General features: G+C 41.8%; 1 protein-coding gene across 1 annotated transcript; it reads right to left on the bottom strand.

Annotated features, from left to right (window-relative positions):
* Nucleotides 1-1,921: 1,921 nt before the first annotated feature.
* LOC120918668 (keratin, type I cytoskeletal 47 kDa-like) lies at nt 1,922-20,064 on the bottom strand. The gene is made up of 8 exons (XM_040330351.1): nt 19,485-20,064; nt 11,168-11,250; nt 10,319-10,475; nt 8,827-8,985; nt 8,591-8,716; nt 6,102-6,319; nt 5,441-5,496; nt 1,922-2,320 (listed from the first exon to the last, which is right to left on the bottom strand). Exons 1-8 carry the CDS (start codon nt 19,974-19,976, stop codon nt 2,220-2,222), a joined length of 1,392 nt encoding a protein of 463 aa, XP_040186285.1. The 5' UTR covers nt 19,977-20,064; the 3' UTR covers nt 1,922-2,219.
* Between the last annotated feature and the right edge of the window lie 829 nt (nt 20,065-20,893).

Genomic DNA, 20,893 nt, shown 5'->3' with positions numbered 1-20,893 from the left:
GTATGGTCTTGGCCACCGTGCTGCAGCTCAGTTTCAGGGTCTTGGAAATCTTCTTATAGCCAATGCCATCTTTATGTAGAGTAACAATTCTTTTTTTCAGTTCCTCAGAGAGTTCCTTGCCATGAGGTGCCATGTTAAACTTCCAGTAACCAGTATGAGAGAGTGAGAGCGATAACACCAAATTTAACACACCTGCTCCCCATTCACACCTGAGACCATTGCCTATTGTTTCTGAGAAAATATGTCAAATGTGCTGACTTTTTTAATCTGAGTATAGCATCCAACTGAATTAAATTTAGCAGACCACTCACAGTACATCAGGCTGGGACTACATTTCTTACCATATGCTGTTGTGCAGTGTAGAGGGATATAATAGCAGACACTGGACCTTGGGACACTTTTGCGCATTTCAGGGTTCAGTTTAGGGTGATTTAAAGAATACGGATGGTAGTGACTGTGGTACTGCCAGGTCCAAAACGTCAATGTCAGTTAAATTATAGCCATATAGCAGGCAAATGGTATCCCCAAGTCAGTATGAAGGCATCATTATTTTGTTTGACTGGAGGGTAGTTTGAATGAATTATGATCTGTAATTTACAGGAGAGTGAGGCCCGGAACGGAAAACGAAGAAGTAACAAGTAGTGGAGGGCCGGGCATGACCGGGTGAAAAGTGAGCCAACAAGAAGTTAAGGTGGTAGAGTTTGAAGGGGAGGTTGCAGGATGAGAAGTTTTGGAAGGGGGAGGAGCTATATAAATAGGGAGGCGGGGAGCTATTCAGTTAAGGGAGACAGAAGGAGGAGGCTGTTTTCCCACCCACCCTCCCTGTTTTGTGTTTGTCTTTGTGTGGTTTGTTTTCTTTTCTTTTATTTCAGGATCAATGGATTCGGGTTGTCATAGCAGCGGGATAACGGCGGCACCCGTGGTCTTTGATGGTGGCAGATAACGACATATGTGATAGAAGTGGTGGGGGGTTCATCCGGGGTATGGGGTTATTCCAGTGGAACGGTGTCTGCTGAAATACGGTTATGGTTGCACTGCGGGAAAAGGGGTTGTCTCCGAGCTGCTGGTGATACGGCTGGAGGCCTGGTATGGTATAAAGGTCCCGCAGTGGTGGAAAATGGTAACTTCGGGGTGCCGTCAAAGACCAACAAGCTGGGTGTTTAAAAAGTTGTCGTACAAATGTTATTGGGAAATTATTTGAGATTTTATTAATAAAAAAGCTGCTATGGCCATTTATACTCCAACTCATGTGTGGTCTTATGATTGGTGGAGGTATGGTAACGAGGTGTGAGGAGGTTGAGGGTAAAAAAAAGGGGGTAAGAAAAAGTTGGGGATATCTTGACTACACTGATCATGGTATACCTTTGTGATATTCATTGTCCTGAAGAACAGTTAAGGAGACGTGACTCAGACAGTGACAGTTTGTTTTTCCTACTCTGTAGGCTTCAGCCACACAATTCATCTACAATATACAAGCAAGCATGTTTATCTAAGGAACTCTCAAGTGCATCGATGGCTTTGTAAGACGCACTTAGAGAATCGTTTGCTTTGAATGCAAAACGTAGTAACATAGCTATTCATTTGGAATTGAGTCCTCATTTGCCCTTATGGGGGGGCTGTATGGTGTTTTTGCCAGGCTCCTAGTCATTTTTTTAGTGCAAACTTAAACATTTGTGAAGGGCCTAAAATAATGCTAAACACTTATCAAAAATACTTTAAATGCATAGTAGTGATGAACAGAAGGCAAATAAAAGAATAGTCGGAGGACTGTTCAGCTGTGCGGAATTCTGTCAGGCTCCTAGGATTTTTCCAGCTCTTACTAGATACTCAAACATTTTTGAAGGACATTAAGTCATATCAAATCACCATCTGGGATACTCAAAGTACATCTAGGTAATGCATATAAATAATCGACGTCATGCAGAGAAATAAAGTACTGTAATGCTTTATTGAAACAAACACGGGTACATAGGCTAGATTGATGGATATTGTCATTGCCCCCATAATGGTTTAGCTTTGTCCTCTTTCCTGTTCATCGCATAGTGTGTTTGGCAAATCAGAACAGAAAAATTACATTATTGGTATTGCCATGCTTTATATGTAATGGTACACATGGTAGCTTTTTCACAAGTAGTTGAAATATGAATTTCATAAGCGAGTCTTTGTTTTGGAGCCATTGTACATCCACTGTAGCTCATTGTACCTAAATTGTTACCAATCTAACTCATCTTTTCTTCTGTTTCCTTCACTTCAGAAGAAACAACTTTTCCATCCACCATCTCTTCAACAATCATCTTCACCTTCCTTATCTTTGTGGGATCTGCAATACACAAGAGTTGGACTTTCAAATCATTCTCCTAACAATAAACTGCATTAAAAGCAGGGATGGACTGGCCATTGGGACTGCAGGGAGTTTCCCGGTGAGCCGATGGCTCAGTGGGCCGACTTCAGTGACAGCGGACCGCAGCCCCCTCTGCTCCTCTGTCTCTCCCTTCCCGCAGCGCTCACCTCCTCTCCCTCCCCACAGAGCTCACCTGGGGGGAACAGAGAAGCAGGGGGAGGACCAGAGGAGCAGGGGGGACGACAGAGGAGCATGGGGGAGGGGACAGACAGCTGACTCAACAGCTATGGCCTGGGAGTTTCTCACTTCTGCCTAATCTTGTCCCATAAGGGGGGCACCGAACTGATTCTTTGCCCCGGGTGAAATAATGTCTAGCTTCCCCACTGGTACTGCCTATAAGAGTACCAGTACCAGCCGTTCTACTCTAATAAAGTAGAATGGCTAGTAGCTAGTGAAGTGGGAGAGGGGGCTTGGGTGGCCGGGGGGGATGCAGGAGTTGTCCGGCCGCCATGGGAGAGACCTGTCAAAGTGGGCCAGTCTGGATGAAGTCCAGGGCCAACTTTTTGTCCCAGTCCAGCCCTGATTAAAAGTTGTTAGCATGCAGGCTGGTTGTACCTAAAGACTGCCTGCCATAAACAGCCCATAGATGATTTGATTTTTTTTCCTTCCACCACAAGTGGAAGGAAAGAAAATTGCTCGATTTCCACATTAACACGGTCAGTGTTGATAGGATAATGCCTCCCGCAGGACTGTTGGGTTCTGCTGGTGGGTTGGTGTGGGAAGCTTTTCTTGTTGAATACAATGATTACTACTAGCAACTATAACCACGGGTAGTAATTGCTTGGAAAAAGCCTGCACATAGATGGATCGAGTCTTGGCTGGTCCCTGCTGAACTGGCTGAATTTCGATCCATCTATGGCCGGCTATACCTGTTTTTTTAGATTTTGCAATCTTATACTGGCCATATCAATTACATTCCAGTTACACAATTGCACATCTTCTTTAGATATATGAACAATTATGTAGTTTGAGGGCCTGCCTGGGCCGTACATTCAGTTTATAATGTGTAGCTGTTGGTAAATCCAAAGGATATTGTACAATAGGGTTGAAAGGTGTGTGGGCAGGATAAGGCATGTAAAAATCATACAACACTTCCTCTCAGGCATTTCCTTTTTGCCAGTAGCCAGAAATAATCAATAGAGGCAAAATGCTGTCTGCTTCATATTAAAAAGCTAACATTGAATTGCAAATTGAACCGATCAAGATATAGGAGATAGCTACATGTTATTTTAGGTAAAAAGAGACTTGTGTGAAAGTTTTTGTGGAAATGTTTTTCTGGAATCACACTGTTCTAATTACATAATCAGACCCATTAATGGCCCCAAGATAGAATGGGTTGGTTCCACAGACTTTCACACTTTCCATTTTGTACTTGTACATTTGACATCTGCCTTGATACATTCCATTGTGATTTTATTAAGGTGACTTGTGGAGCCTTTTAAATGCTGGGATATGTTTCTGACTCTCATTAAAACTGAAGAAAGGGCTTGGATAAACGTGAATAAGCTGTAAGCTTCAGCATTACAGAACAAGTCCAGCAGAATGTGACTCACTACTCTCACCCATTAGTTGTCACTGGAACAGGAATAGAGGGGAAATAGCCCAATGAGAACGAACCGTCCAATGACAACTATCAAGGTGAGGAGAACTGAGGAGAAATCTCTTCAAGGAAGATGTTTTACTGCTTGTCCACACTATCGGGGACTTGATTGATTGCCATTTGCTTTTAAGTGACTAAAGAGAAGTTGTACGCAAAGAGGAAGCAAAGGACCACTGGATGCGCTACGCCAAAGATTAACCTTTGTTGCAACACAACGTATATGTACACTTGTGATGCCTTCATCTTCAACATGTATAAGAGAAAAGGTCATTCTACTAAATGAGATTAGAGTTTAAAAAAACTCAAAATAATAATGTGATAAACAAACACCAAAATCTGCACAAATGAATACACCTAAAAGACAAATGAAAATAGTGTACATATGGCAATATGAATACAGTGCACAAGAAAAAGTCCAAGTGAAATAGTCTGAATATAATCACATAAATTGTTGGACATAAATGTGAGAAAGTCCTCGTGGAATAATCAAAATAATCCAATCCAGATAGAGAAAAAAGGGGATAAGAGGTCACCAGCGCCTGCAGATACAGCCCTCTGCGGGGTCAGAGATGAGTCTGGGATGCCAAAGCCACGGCAATCAAGGCGTCTTCCTTACTCCAGACAGCGCCGGGACACGATCTCCCAGAACGGGAGCGAAGCGTATAGGAGAATAAAAAAGGCCTCCAATAGTGTGTTATAAAATAAAACACAGTTCAGTTATTTGTTCAAAAGATTCCAGAATAGTAAAAACTTTAAAATTTGCCAGCAATAAGAATGCAAACAAACACCTGTCCTTCCGGGGGCATGTGAAGTGTGATGACGTCAGCGCGTAGCTCCGCCGACATGTTTTGTCATACGTGATGTCTTCCTGACCCCGCAGAGGGCTATATCTGCAGGCGCTGGTGATCTCGGTACTTATAGGAGGTTCTGTTTATCTGGTAAGAGTATTTACTTTTCTCAGAGTTTATCCCAAGGCAAGGCTTACCCCAAGCTCCCTTTGGGGGTGGTGGAAAATCTAGAACAACTTCCCATCCCCTTTTTTCTCTTTCTGGATTGGATTCTCTTGATTATTCCACATGGACTTTCTTACTTTATGTTCAACAATTTTTGTGATTATATTCAGACTATTTCACTTGGACTTTTTCTTGTGCACTGTATTCATATTGCCATAAGTACACTATTTGCATTTGTCTTTTAGGTGTATTCATTTGTTGCGATTTTGGTATTTGTTTATTACTTTATTATTTAGAGTTTTTTTAAGCTCTAATCTCATTTAGTAGTGCAACCTTTTCCCTTATACATTTTGTTTTCATGAGTTTATCACATGTTTTTGAGTCGTTGCTTCTTCTTCACAATTTAGTTTATCATTTTTTCATTAGCGCGCTATACACCCCACTTGATTTATCTTCATCTTCAACAGTTGATAATTTCAATTTTACCTTTTTTGGAGTCCACTGATGATGTCTGAGATTTGGTTTGTTGCACTGTGAAACTTCTGTAATTACAGAAGAAAAAAAAAGATCTTAGTTTAGTTTAGTTTAGAGTTTTGCTTTTTTTGTACCTGAAACTTCAACATATCATTAAAAATAAATACAGCTATACCAATTGTGTCACTTGTAACTTGACCTTTGTCACATTACAATTACTCATTCCTATTCTATCACTAATATCACACTTTCACACATACACGACAACAAAAAACCCAACAACAGAGTTGACCACTTGACCATTTTAAGTCACCTAAGTTATAATAGTGTAGGGGGAAGGACTATTTGGGCAACACGATGTGTGACTAATTTGCCAATTTTGACCTCCCCACCCATTGTATGTAGGAAAAGGGCTCTTGTAGTTCTGGGGAGGTGCCTACGTTAAGAGAAACTGCGCTCCCAGGAACTGCAGGAAATTTACAAGTTGGTCATGAAATCACGGAGAATAATAAAAGTTTCTCACTAGAGGGACATGGTAACAATATGCTGTGACTTGCTCTAGAGGGGGTTTTGTGGTTGGGTAATGTTTGGACATACCTATTATCTTTGATCAAATTTAGTGAAGACAATCCTATTTGGCATTATTCTCCATCTCTTAGCAAACTGTCCTTACCCTATTTCTCCTTCTAGCAGGCGTCTGTAGGTTTGAATCTCCATTTCCAGTCTGGTCTTGATGTCCAAGAGTCTTGCATATTCTGCCCCCTGTCGTTCCATGTCTGATCTGACTTGCTGCAACTGTTCTTCGACACTGCTGATCTGGATCTGAAGCTGGTTCAGTTGTACACAGTAACGACCTTCTGTCTCTGATAATGTTCCTTCCAGTGAGTTTTTCTAGGGGGGGGAAATAAAATGTTGTATGGCTTTCCTCTAGCAAAGGAAATGATAGCATTTAAATTCCAATTTAAATGTTGATGACAATGCCATTTAACTATTCGTCATTTAAGTTAGTCTAATTAAAGGACTGGTCCTTTTTGAACCACAAATAGTAACTACTTTACAATGTTAAAACATAAATTTATGCTAATATGGCCTTTACCTTACTCAATATGACCAACAGAAAGCCATTACTAACAATGTTTTATTTATTTTTTAAGAATATGGTCTTTTAACCTCTTCCTTACGGGGCACTTAAACCCCCTTCCTGCCCAGACCAATTTTCAGCTTTCAGCGCTGATGCACTTTGAATGACAATTGCGCGGTCATACAACGCTGTACCCAAATGAAATTTTTATCATTTTTTTCACACAAATAGAGCTTTATTTTGGTGGTATTTAATCACCGCTGGGGTTTTTATTTTTTGCTAAACAAACAAAAAAACATGGAATTTTTTTTTAAAAAAAATCATGTTTTATAGTTTGTTATAAAATTTTGCAAACAGGTAATTGTTCTCCTTCATTGATATGCGCAGATGAGGCTGCACTGATGGGCACTAATAGGCACAGATAAGGTGCCACTGATGGCGACAGATAAGGCGGCACAGATGGGCACAAATAAGGCAGCATTGATGGGCACAGATAGAGCGGCACTAATGGCCACTGATGGGTGGCACTGATGGAGGGCACTGATGGGGGGCATTGATGGAACTGACGGGCACTGATAGGTGGCACTGGTAGGTGACACTCATGAGCACTGGTAGGTGACACTGATAGGTGGCACTGTGGGCACTGATAGGTGGCACTGTGGGCACTGATGGGTGGCAATGTGTGCACTGATGGGTGGCACTGTGGGGGGAACTATGGGCACTGATGGGTGCCACTGATAGGTGAGATTGGAGGTGGTCACTGGTAGGCAGCAGTGTTATTCACTGGCAGTGGCACAGATGAGCAGGCGAGTGCTCTCCTTCATCGGGACAGATGTCTCTCTGACAGCCATCGGTGATAAGCTATTTTTTTTCTCCTCACGCTATCAGTGTGAGGAGAAAAAATAGCTGATTATCGGCTCTGTTTACATCACATGATCAGCTGTCATTGGCTGACAGCTGATCACGTGGTAAGGGGTCGGGATCGACCCCTACTCCGATCTGTGATCAGCCGAGACTCGCTGATGATAGAGCGTGCCGCGTGTGCCCTACAGGGTGCGCGCCGCACGCCCTGCAGGGGGCATGCAGGCCGCTCAAGAACGGGAGGACGCTCATGGATGCCCTCCCGGCAAATTAGGTCCGCGTTGTAGCTGTCTTTCGGCTATATCACGGATCTGAAGTAGTTAAGAAGAGACCCACTCCATAGTTTGTGTTAATCGTTTCCCAACCGGCTCACGCAGATATACTGCAGCAGAATGGCTCCCCCGGGCAAAATCCCATACGGGTACATCCTTCTCTTTTTCAGCCATCAGAGGGCGCGCGAGTGCCCAGTGCACGGTGGGGGCACCCGATGTGCGTGGCTGGCGATGAGCACGAGCGATAGCACAGGGATTTGTGCTGTCAGGGAAGAGGAAACATAGTGTTTGTTCCTACTAAGTAGGAAAAATTGTCTCCTCTCCTAGTCACTCCCATCCCTATACAGTTAGAACACACTGAGGGAACACACAGTTAACCCCTTGATTGCCCCCTAGTGTTAACCCCTTTTCCTGCCAGTGACATTTACACAGTAACCAGTGCATTTTTATAGCACTGTTTGCTGTATAATTGTGAATGGTCCCAAAAAAGTGTCAAAAGTGTCCGATCTGTCTGTCACAGTGTCGCGGTACTGCTAAAAATCGCAGATCATCGTTATTACTAGTAAAAAATTAAAATGCCATAAATCTTTTCCATAGTTTGCAGATGCTATACCTTTTGTGCAAACCAATCAATATACGCTTTTTGCGATTTTTGAAGAAATTCTTTTTTTTTAAATTGGGGATATTTTTATAGCAAAAAGTAAAAAATATTGTTTTTTTTTCAAAATTGTCGCTCTTTCTTTGTTTATAGTGCAAAAAATAAAAACCGCAGAGGGTACAGCATTGCAAGACCGCACAATTTTCAGTTAAAACGACACAGTGCCAAAAGTGTTCTGAACAGGAATGGGGTAAAATTTTCCAGGGCTGAAGTAATTAAATATGGAAATCTATTAACAATGTTTTGTAGACAATCATTAATTAATATTAATAATAAAAAAATATACTTACCATGGACATTTGTGCCTGTAGTTCTATTTCAAGACTTTGTAATGTGCGCTTGAGGTCTGAGATCTCAGTGCGGCTAGTTTGGACTTCTTGTACACCAACGGAAATTTCCTTTTTCAGTTCACTGCTCTGAAAATGACCAATGTTAGAATTCTGATAAGAATTTTACCATTAATTACAACTTAACACAATGAAAGCAGAATGAATACGTGGTAAAGCTTTCTATAGTGATGTCTAACCTTCTTGAGGAACCATGCTTCAGCATCTTTGCGGTTCTTCTCTGCCAGCAGTTCATACTCGGCTCTCATTTCATTCAGATGTTTGGTTATGTCCACTCCTGGTGCAGCATCCATCTCAACACTGACTTGACCGGTACCACCCTTAATGGAATTCATCTCCTATTTATGTAAAGAATACACATTTATTAAGATGCATGTCATTTTAGTATATAGTATATTGTGCCACAGTATCAAATTTTTTGCATCATTTACATTTTGCCCTCTATAAAAGTGCATGATTTACCCATTGCATGATGTAGTGGCATTAGATTTACATGAAGACTTCTATAACTATAAGGCCTTGTACACACGACCGGATCTATCCGCTGGGATTGATCCGCGGATCAGTTCCAGCGGACAAATCCGGTCGTCTGTACGGCCTAGCGGATATTTATCCGCGGAGATTCGTCCGGCCGATCGATTTCAAGCGGATAGAAATTTCTTAGCATGCTAAGAAATCTATCCGCTTGAATCGTGTCCAGCGGATTGATCCGGTCGTCTGTACAGACTCACCGGATCAATCCGTGCGCTCCCCTCCCTCGCATGCGTCGTAATGATTCGACGCATGCGTGGAAGTACTTACCTTCCAGCGTCGCGCACGTTGCCGCGTCATCGTCGCGGCAACGGCGCGACACGTCACCGCCGATGTATTCCGCACGGATTTTGTTCCGATGGTGTGTACAAGCCATCGGATCAAAATCCGGAGGAGGAATCTCCCCTGGAAACGGTCTGCCGGACCGTTTCCAGCGGAGATCCCCTCGTCTGTACGAGGCCTTAGACTTCCAATACAGTGTTTCCCCGAAAATAAGACCTACCCTGAAAATAAGACCTAGCGTTATTTTCCAGGAGGGCTGCAATATAAGCCCTTCCCCCGAAAATAAGCCCTAGTTTAAAATGTTTGTAAAATCCTATAATATGCTCTATTACAGTTGTATATAATGTACAATGTGTGTGTTTCTGTAATATAATTCCCGGGGAAGAGAGCTCCGGCGGGTCATAGAAGCGCAGAGCGGCACTATAACAGAGTTATTTACCACAATTATATTACAGAAACACAGGCATTGTACATTATATACTACTGTTATAGAGTAAATTATACGATTTTACAAGCATTTTAACTCAGTTCACACTGGGGATTCCTGACAGGCAGGGAGAGAGAGGGGGAGAAAAGACAACACATTACATGGTAAGACCTACCCTGAAAATAAGCCCTACTGTGTTTCTTGTTGCCAAAATTAACATAAGACCCAGGCTTATTTTCGGGGAAACGCGGTATATGTATTAAGAAAAATAACATGATCCAGGCATTTGCTGGAGTTAGTGCCTTTGGAGCCATCCCCGTGCCTTAAATGCCTTCTCAAGGGGAAGAACCCTTGAAGTGGTTAGTGCCAACATGTATCTTTGTCTGAAATGTCAGGTTTGATTGAGTTAACCCTTTAAATGACCTTCCTACCTCTAGATGGTTCTTTTTGAGGAAAGCCAGTTCTTCAGTCAAAGACTCAATCTGCAGTTCAAGGTCAGACCTGCCAAGTGTCAGTTCATCCAAGACACGTCGGAGTCCGTTGATGTCGGTCTCCACACTTTGGCGTAGGGTCAATTCATTTTCATACCTAGCATGGAGTAAGGGCATGAATTATTGGCTGCCTTACTTAAACATTTACTTTCATTTACTAAACATTCACTATTTCTTCAAAATCAAAGAATTACTACTGTAGTCTCCTTTTACACCTGTTCGCTATGGTTAGATTCATTACGAAATGCATGTTAATGTTAAATCCTGTATTTGTGTGTTGGGTTAAGGAAGTCATCATTTTTTATTGCAATGGCTATTGCTTTAGGATGCTATTCTAAACACAGAGTGCCATGCATTACAGGGGTGTTGTGGTAAAAAATGTATTTTGTGTTACTGCAATGCAGAGGCGTAGAGCCAGCCTTGCTTGTTTTCTTTAGAAAGAAGTTGCAGCCTGAGTAGAAAAGTCCATCCTCTACAAGCACATTGCAGAAAATGACCTTTGATCTCTGTGTTGAAGCAGTGGTCCTTCTCTGCAGCATGCTTTTAGGGGACAGGCTTCTTTACTCAAGCTTTGGCTGCTTTCTTAATAATAAAGTATGTTTTTAAATTATTTTTTTAGTTCTATATAACTACAGAAAAAAGTACGCTTTCCATTTGACTCTCATTAGCTGTGTGGTTTTGATAGACAACCACTAGAAAATCTTGAGTTGGGCGGCATTTACGTTTAAACAGAAATCTGTTCAGATGACTTATTATTTAACAGTTAAAGCACTTCTGAAGATTACTTACTTCATTCTGAAGTCATCAGCAGCCAGTCGGGCATTGTCAATCTGCAGGACCACTCTAGCATTGTCTGTACTGGCAGAGATAATCTGTTGGACACAAAGCATGAAATTTGTCAATGGCCTTTGATCATGATACATCTCACTTTGCTCAACTAATGCCGCGTACACACGGTTGGAATCTCTGATGGAAAAAATTCGATGGGAGCTTTTTATCCGATAATCTGACTGTGTGTATGGCCCATCTGACTTTTTCTGTCGGAATTTCCGACGGACGTAGATAGTGAGCATTTTCCCTATTTTTCCATTGGAAATTGCGATGGAGGTTTGCCCGGTCAAAAGTCTGACCGTGTGTACGCGGCATTAGGCTATTGCCGAAATGCATCAACATCATTGTTTTATTGTCACTCTGATGTACCAATAAACGTCATTTCAAGGATTACAGTCTTGCCGGCTCTTCTTACTACAGATCTAATCTTTGGAACACATGTTGATACAAGTAGTTGACGACACTCATTAGCTAATCACCTGCCCAAGGGAACAGGAAATGACTTACGCAGACAACATTCCAATACAGCTTTCAGCATTCACACCTGCAAAACCTGCTGTCACTTTGTACAACATAATAACAGTTTTGTCAGGGTACCAACCAACGGAAACATACCATAGTATGTATATTTAAAACCTATTTACAGTCTTCCAGGGCACCTACAAGACAACATTTCTTTTAGCTTAGCTAAAGATGATCAGAGATGCTCACAGTCATCAGAGAGCATGAGCCCTATATGGCCATGTCTGTGGGCTCAACATGAAAACACCTCCTTAATTGAGCTTGAGGCCTCGTACACACGACCGTTTTCCTCGACAGAATCCATCAAGAAACTTGGTGGCAGAGCTTTTTTGCCGAGGAAAACGTCCGTGTGTATGTTTTCCATCGAGAAAACTGTCGAGGAACTCAATGAGAAAAAAAGAGAAAAAGTTATCTTTTTCCTCGTTGGGAGTCTCAATTTCCTCGTCGTGTTCCTCGTCGGTTTGGTGTGTATGCTTAGAAACCAGCGCATGATCAGAAGGGTGGCTCCAGTGGAATCAAACTTCCCCTTAATAGTGCCGTCGTACGTGTTTTACGTCACCGCGTTTGAGAACAACGAGATTTTGTCTTGACAGTGTGTATGCAAAGAAAGCTTGTCAAGTTTCTCGACAAGCCTAACAAGGAACTCGTCGAGGAAAACAATGTTTTATTTACGAGTTCCTTGGTCGTGTGTACGAGGCCTGAGAAAGAAAATGTGTTGATTTATCCAGGGGCAAGGAGGGAGCCAGGGAAGTAGGGTGAATCTGTGCTGTAAAGGGTGATTAGGGTGTGCTGGGCGCACCTGGCACACCCTATGCGCACGCCTATGGTCTTAGTTTTGTAATGTGAATTCTGCCCAAACAAAATCCTTTCTACCTCTCGCTACGGCAAAATGTTTGGTCTTGCCACAGCAAGACCAGAAGACATTATTTAGCAATCGTAATTATGGGACTCACTGTCTTTATGGCTGTTCTTTGCACAGCATCAGTGAGTAATCCAAACATATTGCTATTAAACAATCAAGAAAATTTATAAGAATGAGAAAATGATACATCATTTCATATTGAATCCACAATATTGGTTTAAAGCTGTTTATCTTAAAGATGATTAAAGATAATGATGTTACATTAAAGTGAATCTTCTTTAATGTGTTTTTTATTGTATAGTACATTGATGTTCCAGGTCTTACTTTTTCAATTTACAATATCATCTCTTTGATTCTGCTTGTTTGGCACACAAACGAATCCATTGTTTGCCGTCAAAGGGAGCATGCTTTTATTATCCCTCAGTGTATATTGGACATGTTAGCAAAGTTCCAGACACAGAAAACCTTTTATCCCGAGAGCCTGCAGGCAACTGAATGGCAAACAGTGGAAACACACACTTATCCATCATCAAAGTACTGTGACACATCCAGAACAGTAGTTACACTGTGAATTTATCTTCCACGTTTGTCAAAAAATAAATAAAAATAAAATAAAAAATGTATTAATTAAAAAAATTGTGTATTTAAACAAAAAAAAATTGGAGATTAAAAGTAAACAGGTGCTCACCAGGCTCTGTCTTATTCGCTTACAGCACTGATATGCCAAATTATTGCAAACCTTTTCAGAAGGCTTAAAGCGGACCTGTGATGACAGATGTAGGGTGGTTTCCATTTATGGTCTCTGCTTCTGAAAATACTATTTTCCTTACTGTCACGCTTAGCATTAGCTGCTAAGGGATTAAGATATCATCTTCTCCTAGGCTGGTTACATGCTCAATTTCATAGAATCTTTGTAAGTGCAATACTGTTTTATTGCTATTAAAGTGGTTGTAAACCCTTACAGACCATTTTGACCATTTAGACAACGGCACGCAAGCACACTGAGCGTGTCGCTACTAACGGCATCATGTCGTTAGTGGCGGCTCCCGTGCATTCGCGTGGGAGTGACGTCATCGCTGCTCCGGCCAGTTACAAGGCCGGAGCAGCGATACCCATAAGTTGCTCATTATGCCTTTGTCTTGCAGGTTTTTTTTAAGAGAGGGTTTACTTTCTCTTTAAATTTTATGTTAAAACAATGCACTAGGTCTATGTGCCCTGTGTTCTGCTTTTATCATACATTTAGATCTAGGCCATCTCTGTCTATTGTTGATGTGCTACAGGACAAGTGCTGATTAAAGCTATCTACACATCCTTGCCTGGCATTGCTGGGCCCCATTGTTGCCAAGGTAATTTCTACATCTTCAAATATGAGCAAAAGTTATCCTATTTTTTTTTTGTATATTATGTGAATATATTTTACATTAGAAGTTCTTTGAGACACTCCACAACCATCATGCTAATACTATGACTTAAGCCCCATACACACTATCAGTTTTCCTGCAGGTTTTCTCTTTAGGTTTACCAAAACCATCTAATATGAGGTCAAACCTCAAGAGCTTCAATTTGTATGCGATCAGGCAGGCCCTTGCACTACATGGTTTTGGTAAACCCGAAGAGAAAACCTGCAGGAAAACTGAGGCCCCGTACACACGGCCGAGGAACTCGACGTGCCAAACACATCGAGTTCCTCGGCCAGTTCAGCCCTGAAGCTGCCGAGGAGCTCGGCGGCCCGAGAGCTCCCATAGAACAACGAGGAAATAGAGAACATGTTCTCTATTTCCTCGTTGAGCTCCTCGTCGGCCTCCTTGGCGAAATTGTACACACGGCCGGGTTTCTCGGCAGAATTCAGCCAGAAACTCGGTCGGAAGCTGAATTCTGCCGAGGAAACTGGTCGTGTGTACGGGGCTTGATAGTGTGTATGGGGCTTTACAGGTACTTGTTGGAGCCCTCTCCAGGGTCCTGAAGCCCTGGATCTGTAACACGCAAATTTTACCACTTATTGACAGCGTTGACGTCAAGCGTTCCATTATCGCCTCCTGCACATCCCTAATGCACATCATAATGATGGGCTACTTTCCTGTCTATTAAGAAGATACAAGGAAAAACAGGTAACTAGGATTCAGATGTCATCTGATAATGAAATGCAGAGTTGTAGCCTCCTCAGTATCTGTGAGAGTATCAGCATGTTTGCTTTAAGAATACCCTTTAATTGGCAAGGTTTTTTGAAACCTAGACCAAGTTTAGCAGTGTCAGTATGTCAGCTAACTTGGCAATAACTCTGTGACTAATTTGATTGCTTGACATTGGGTCTGAGAACTAGGAGCACACACAACTGCGCATGCCTGTTTCTCTCCTGCAAGGATATTAAAATGGAACTTCCGCTTTAAGAGCAGGTGACCCCCTGACATGCCACATTTGGCATGTAATTTTTTTGGGGGGAGCGGAAACCCTCTTTTTAGAGGGTTCCAGCTCCCACTGGCGGCTCCGTAAGGAAGTTCATCTCTCCCCCCTCCCTCTCGGCAATCATCTGGAACATGTCACAGGTCCCAGATGATTGCCCGGCCAATCACAGCTTACAGCGCGGCTCGTGCATGCGCAGTGCGTTGCCCTGCTGTGAAGCCACAGACGTGCGCCCACACTCACTATGTGGCGGCCTCTTCGTTTTAAAAGGCATTACTACCGCACAAGGGAGTCGTCTAATATGGTGAGTAGACCACAAAACCACAGTTTTCAGCAGAATATTAGGGGGTCGTCTTATATGCCGAGTCGTCTTATACGCCGGCAAATACGGTACACTTTTGTAGCTGCTGACTTTTCTATGGGTGGAACTCCACTGTAATGTTCTCAGACCAAGGGGCCTTAGACTTATGCCGCGTACATACGACCGTTTTTCATGACGAGAAAAATGCAATTTTTTTAATTGGTCGTGAAAAACGGTCGTGTGTAGGCTCCAGAGCATTTTTCTCGATTGAAAAATGGCCATTAAAAATTTAGAACCTGCTCTATTTTTTCTTGTAATTTTTCACGTCGTGAAAGTTATGAGACAGGGAAATTAGAATAAGCAGCCCAAAGGGTGGCGCCATTCGAATGGAACTTCCCCTTTATAGTGGCGTTGTACGTGTTGTACGTCACCGCGCTTTGCTCGAGCATTTTTTATCACGAACGTGTGTATGCAAGGCAGGCTTGAGAGGAATCACTTCGAGAAATACGTCTTTCCATGAATAACGGTCATAACACTAATGCCGCGTACACACGATCGGTCAAACTGATGAGAGCGGTCTGATGGACCGTTTTCATCGGACCAAACCGATCGTGTGTAGGCCCCATCGGTTATTTATCCATAGGTTAAAAAAAAAGAAATCTTGTTTTAAATTTAACCGATGGATACCTAACCGATAGAAAAAAAAAATGATCGTTTGTACGCACGTCCATTGGTTAAAAATCCATGCATGCTCAGAATCAGGTCGACGCATGCTTGGAAGCATTGAACTTCGTTTATTTCAGCACGTCATTGTGTTTTACGTCACCGCGTTCTGACACGATCGTTTTTTTAACTAATGGTGTGTAGGCACATCAGACCATCAGTCAGCCTCATACTGTAGGTTAACCGATGAAAACGGTCCATCAGACCGTTCTCATCGGATGGACCGATCGTGTGTACAGGGCATTAGGCGTTCTTTTGCAGTCTAAAATGGTAACAGTATGTATAGTATAGCAGGTATAAGCGTCTGCATATTTATAAATGGTACAGTAAAAACTATAGAAAAGCATGTTATAACGAAGAGGACTAATTCATCTGAAGGTAGAATACCTCTTTAAAAATAATGGTTTTGCATTTCCAACGGCTGCTTCATAAGGCAGCATGCAAAGCAAAGCATAGAGGTAATAACCCATTCAAATAATCAAGAGTCATCTTTCAGACTTGATCCAATAAGGAAAGCTTATTCTGTAATAAAGCAGATGTGACGTATGGTTTTATGGACTCATAATATAATTTTGAATAATCATAGTTTTTAGCTCTGCTCTGTAGGTAAATAAGGAAAACTGCTTCTAGGCATCTTTGTCCCACTGCATCTATAGAGGATAATTATTAACAACAGGTTGCATTTCAGTATGACGCCATGCATTGTGGAGAAAGTAACCCGATAACCCTTCCCTTTATGTCCCTTCACTCAACACCTCTTTATTATTTATATTTATAATGGAAAAAACTGTAAAGAAAAAACATCCAAACTTCCCATAGGGATTTGCTTAGTTTGCCTATATGTTGTATACAGAAATATATAGTAAAGTTATAATTTTGTGCAGTGACCTAATCGCTTAATGCCTGCTGAACAGAAAAAAATAAGTTAATGCTTTGTTTAAAATGCTTATTCATTGAGTGCTGATGTGCTAAATACAGCATTTGTGGGCCAGCCTTTGGCAACCTTTTTACCCCAGAGAAACCCTAAAGCCCTGTGCACACGGGCAAGAATCTCGTCAGGAAAAAAAACGTTTTCCCTGCCGAGATTCTTGGCAAGAATCTCTTGCCGTCCGAGTGTACAAATTCTCCTTTCAAAAGAACCGTGGTTCTTTTGAAAGGAAAGAACGCGGTGACGTCATCGCGTACGACGAGCATGCGCTTGTCACATTCGATGCCGTCGCCACCATCTTGCTGCACCCTACCTATGCCGTGGAAGCTACCGCGCATGCGTCAAAGTTATTTCAAGCATGCGCGGGTTTCCACAGCGACAGGTAAGTATACACACTCTTGGGTTTCTCTGCAGAAAAACTGCAGAGAATCTCACGACGAGAAAAATAGAGAACATGTTCTCTATTTTTTCTCATCTAGGTTCTGGGCAGTTTTCTTGTCGAGAAACCTGAAGCCTCGTACACACGACCGAGGAACTCGACGGGCGAAACACATCGTTTACCTTGTCGAGTTCCTTGTTAGGCTGTCGAGGAACTTGACGTGCCAATTTTCTCCATTCCCGTTGAGGAAAAAGAGAACATGCTCTCTTTTTGGCTCGACGAGATCCTCGACAGTTTCCTCGTCTAAAAATGTACACACGACTGGTTTCCTCGGCAAAAAAAAAACAGCAAGTTTCTTGCTGGTTTTTGCCGAGAAACTCGGTCGTGTGTACGAGGCCTGAAAGTCTCGTACACACGCTCGGTATACTTGGCAAGAAAGCTCTGCCAGCAGTTTTCTTGCTGGTTCTTGCCTAGTAAACCGAGCGTGTGTACGGGGCTTAAAACAAAATAACCTCATACAGAACACAATGGCTGGGCAGACCCAGAGGGCATCCGTTCCGGTGAACATCCAAGTATTTCATTGTTGTTACTGTTATGTGTTCATGGTAGCAGTACTCCAGAATTTAAACCTGAGGTCAGCCTTAACTTCATGTATTAAAATCTCACTGACAGCCTCCAAAGCCCCTCATGGAGAACCCAGTGGCTGGTTATCAAAGGCCACTCCACTGAACATCTATATATGTCATGGCAGTTACTCTTAATTCATTCATAGGAGCAGCTTGGTAAAACAATGAACCTACATTTAACGTATGACCAGAGGTCCTATTTAACTTCATGTATAGAAATACAGTCTCCAAAAGCCTCCCATAGCATCACGTGGCACCCACTAGCTGGTCAGACCCAGAGGGCATCCATTTTTTTTAATGGCTGTTGCTGTTAATTTATTAATATTAGTAGCAAGGTGAAGTGGTGGCTGTAAATTTAAAGTTTGACCTGAGATCCACTTTAACTTCATGTATTGAAATGTTACTTTTGGACTCTAATAAGCCTCCCATGGCCTAATATGGCTGATTGCATGGACTGCAATTGCATATAAAAAATGCTAATAAAATGCTAAAAAAAAATCACTTTTCTGCAGAAAACTTTATATATTATTATTATTTAGGTACTTATATAGCACCATCAATTTTATGCAGCGCTTTACATATATCATGTAAATTCACATCAGTCCCTACCCTCAAGGAGCTTACAATCTAAGGTCCCTAACTCACATTCATATACTAGGGCCAATTTAGGCAGAAGCCAATTAACCTACCAGCATGTCTTTGGAGTATGGGAGGAAACCAGAGTACCCGGAGGAAACCCATGCAGGCACAGGGAGAACATGCAAACTCCAGGCAGCTAGTGTCATATGTATTTAGGGTTGTCTTAAATAGCATTTAACATACAATAACTTTTATTTTTTAGAAAATGTAAAAGAACAAATTGGTTGCTATAGGTTACTGCACTTTGTATATTGCGATTTGCTCCATTGAAATACCCCGACAGTTGTTATACAAGAAACAGGTATTGTCTTTTTTCACAGCTGACATCCTGTCTAACATTCCATTTACAAAACATGACAGTTAACCTCTAGTCAACCTTCTTTAGCCTGATGGTAGGTTTAAATACTAGTTACCTTTATACATCAAATATATGAAAGTAACAGCAACTGTAACATGTACAGTAAAACCTTGGTTTGAGAGTAACTTGGTTTGAGAGCATTTTGCAAGACAAGCAAAATGTTTTAATAAATGTTGCCTTGATATACAAGCGATGTCTTGATATAAGAGTAGCGTCATGTCACAACTGAGTATAAAAAAGAAGAGAGGAGCCTCTAAATGTAGCATTATGGTTACATTTAATGAAGGTACGACATTTAGTAACTTATTGCTACACTTAGAGGTGCCTCTCTTCTCTTATATACCCTGTAAAAAAAAATGCTTTGATATACAAGTGCTTTGGATTACAAGCATGTTTCTGGAACGAATTATGCTCGCAAACCAAGGTTTTACTGTATTTTATAATAACAAAAGTTTAAGCATTCAAGTTAACGAAAGATAAATTCGACTTATTTGCTTTTGTTTTCCCTTCTTTATTAATCCCGATTATGGGGCTCACCTTGCTCCTCAAATCTTCGATGATGTTGAAGTACTTGGAGTAGTCTCCTCTTTGGTGGCTGTTTGTTGAGTTGTGCTGTTCATACCACTCTCTAATTTTCTTCTCCAGCTCGGCATTAGCAGACTCCAGAGCTCGCACTTTATCGAGATAAGTTGCCAGACGATCATTCAGGTTTTGCATGGTCTGCTTCTCTCCACCCAAGAGGAGCCCATCGCCGCCGCCATAGCCAGCACTGCCACCATAGCCAGCGCTTCCACCATAGCCAGCGCTTCCACCATAGCCAGCGCTGCCACCAAAGCCGCCAGCGCTTCCACCAAAGCCACCAGCGCTTCCACCAAAGCCACCAGCGCTTCCGTAGTTGACGACGGAGCTTTGGGACACCAAGCCACCGCCAAATCCAGCTCCAGACAATGAGGAGCTGCTGAACCCTCCATAGTTGCTTCTGCTGGCCTTCTGGCCAGATGACCTGACTTGGTAACTGCTCACAGACATGATGCAGGCAGTAACGTTGCACAAACTGGAGAGATTCTTAAGATGAGACTGATGGAGAGAAGATGCAGGAAGCTGAGCTCACTGGCTCTCCGTGTTACCTTTATACTGGAAAGTGGGTGGGTCTCTAGGTGTTCAGTCTGCACATTCCTCCTCGAGCATTTTTTTATGGTCTGCTTACCTGTTTTGCTGTGCCCACCTGTTTGAAAAAACAGATGTAACATGCATCCCTTGTGAAACATGCCTGGAGCGTTTGTGGTCCAGGACAATAGAGAAGAGGCGGGGTGAGATCGAACTTTTATGAGAATAGTTTTCCTGTTATGCTGATCCTACTAAGTCCCTTCTGTTTTTTTTTATCACTATTGATTTAAAGACACGTTCTATGCCTTAGGGACCATCAGTAAACAATTAGAGGTGTCTGGGGGAATTATTATACAGTTTGAAAAATACTTTATTATAGGTGACATTTCTGTCTCATTGCCTTCGATTTATTGATAGAATCTTGTTAATATGTTTTATATATTTCTACATGCTACACTGTATGTGTTATTTCATATTGCTGTTACATTTTAGTTGTCCACTAGTGTACCTTGGTTAGACATCACCAGTAGGTAGAAATATTGAGTATCAGATTTATTAATTGCTTTTCCATATTTAATTATATTATATTATATTATATTTATATGAGTGCTAATGGCTAAAGGCTAAAATCTTGGGTCACCCCCTACTGTCTCTTTTTCCTTTTTAACTGCATTACCCTGTATTTGCTGGCCAAAATCCCCCATAAAATAAGTGTCTGATGAGATCTGATTTTACAACTAACATCTTTTCTTCTAAAAAAAAAAAATTATTTGGTCTCATACAGTCATAACTTAAATTCTTACAAAAGTGTGCCATCTTAAACCGGTCTCCTAACTTAA

The sequence above is a fragment of the Rana temporaria genome, chromosome 12 (genome assembly GCF_905171775.1).
Source record: "Rana temporaria chromosome 12, aRanTem1.1, whole genome shotgun sequence".
NCBI classification, from domain to species: domain Eukaryota; kingdom Metazoa; phylum Chordata; class Amphibia; order Anura; family Ranidae; genus Rana; species Rana temporaria.
Note: the sequence above shows the minus strand (reverse complement) of the source record. Positions and strands in the feature narration are given on the sequence as shown.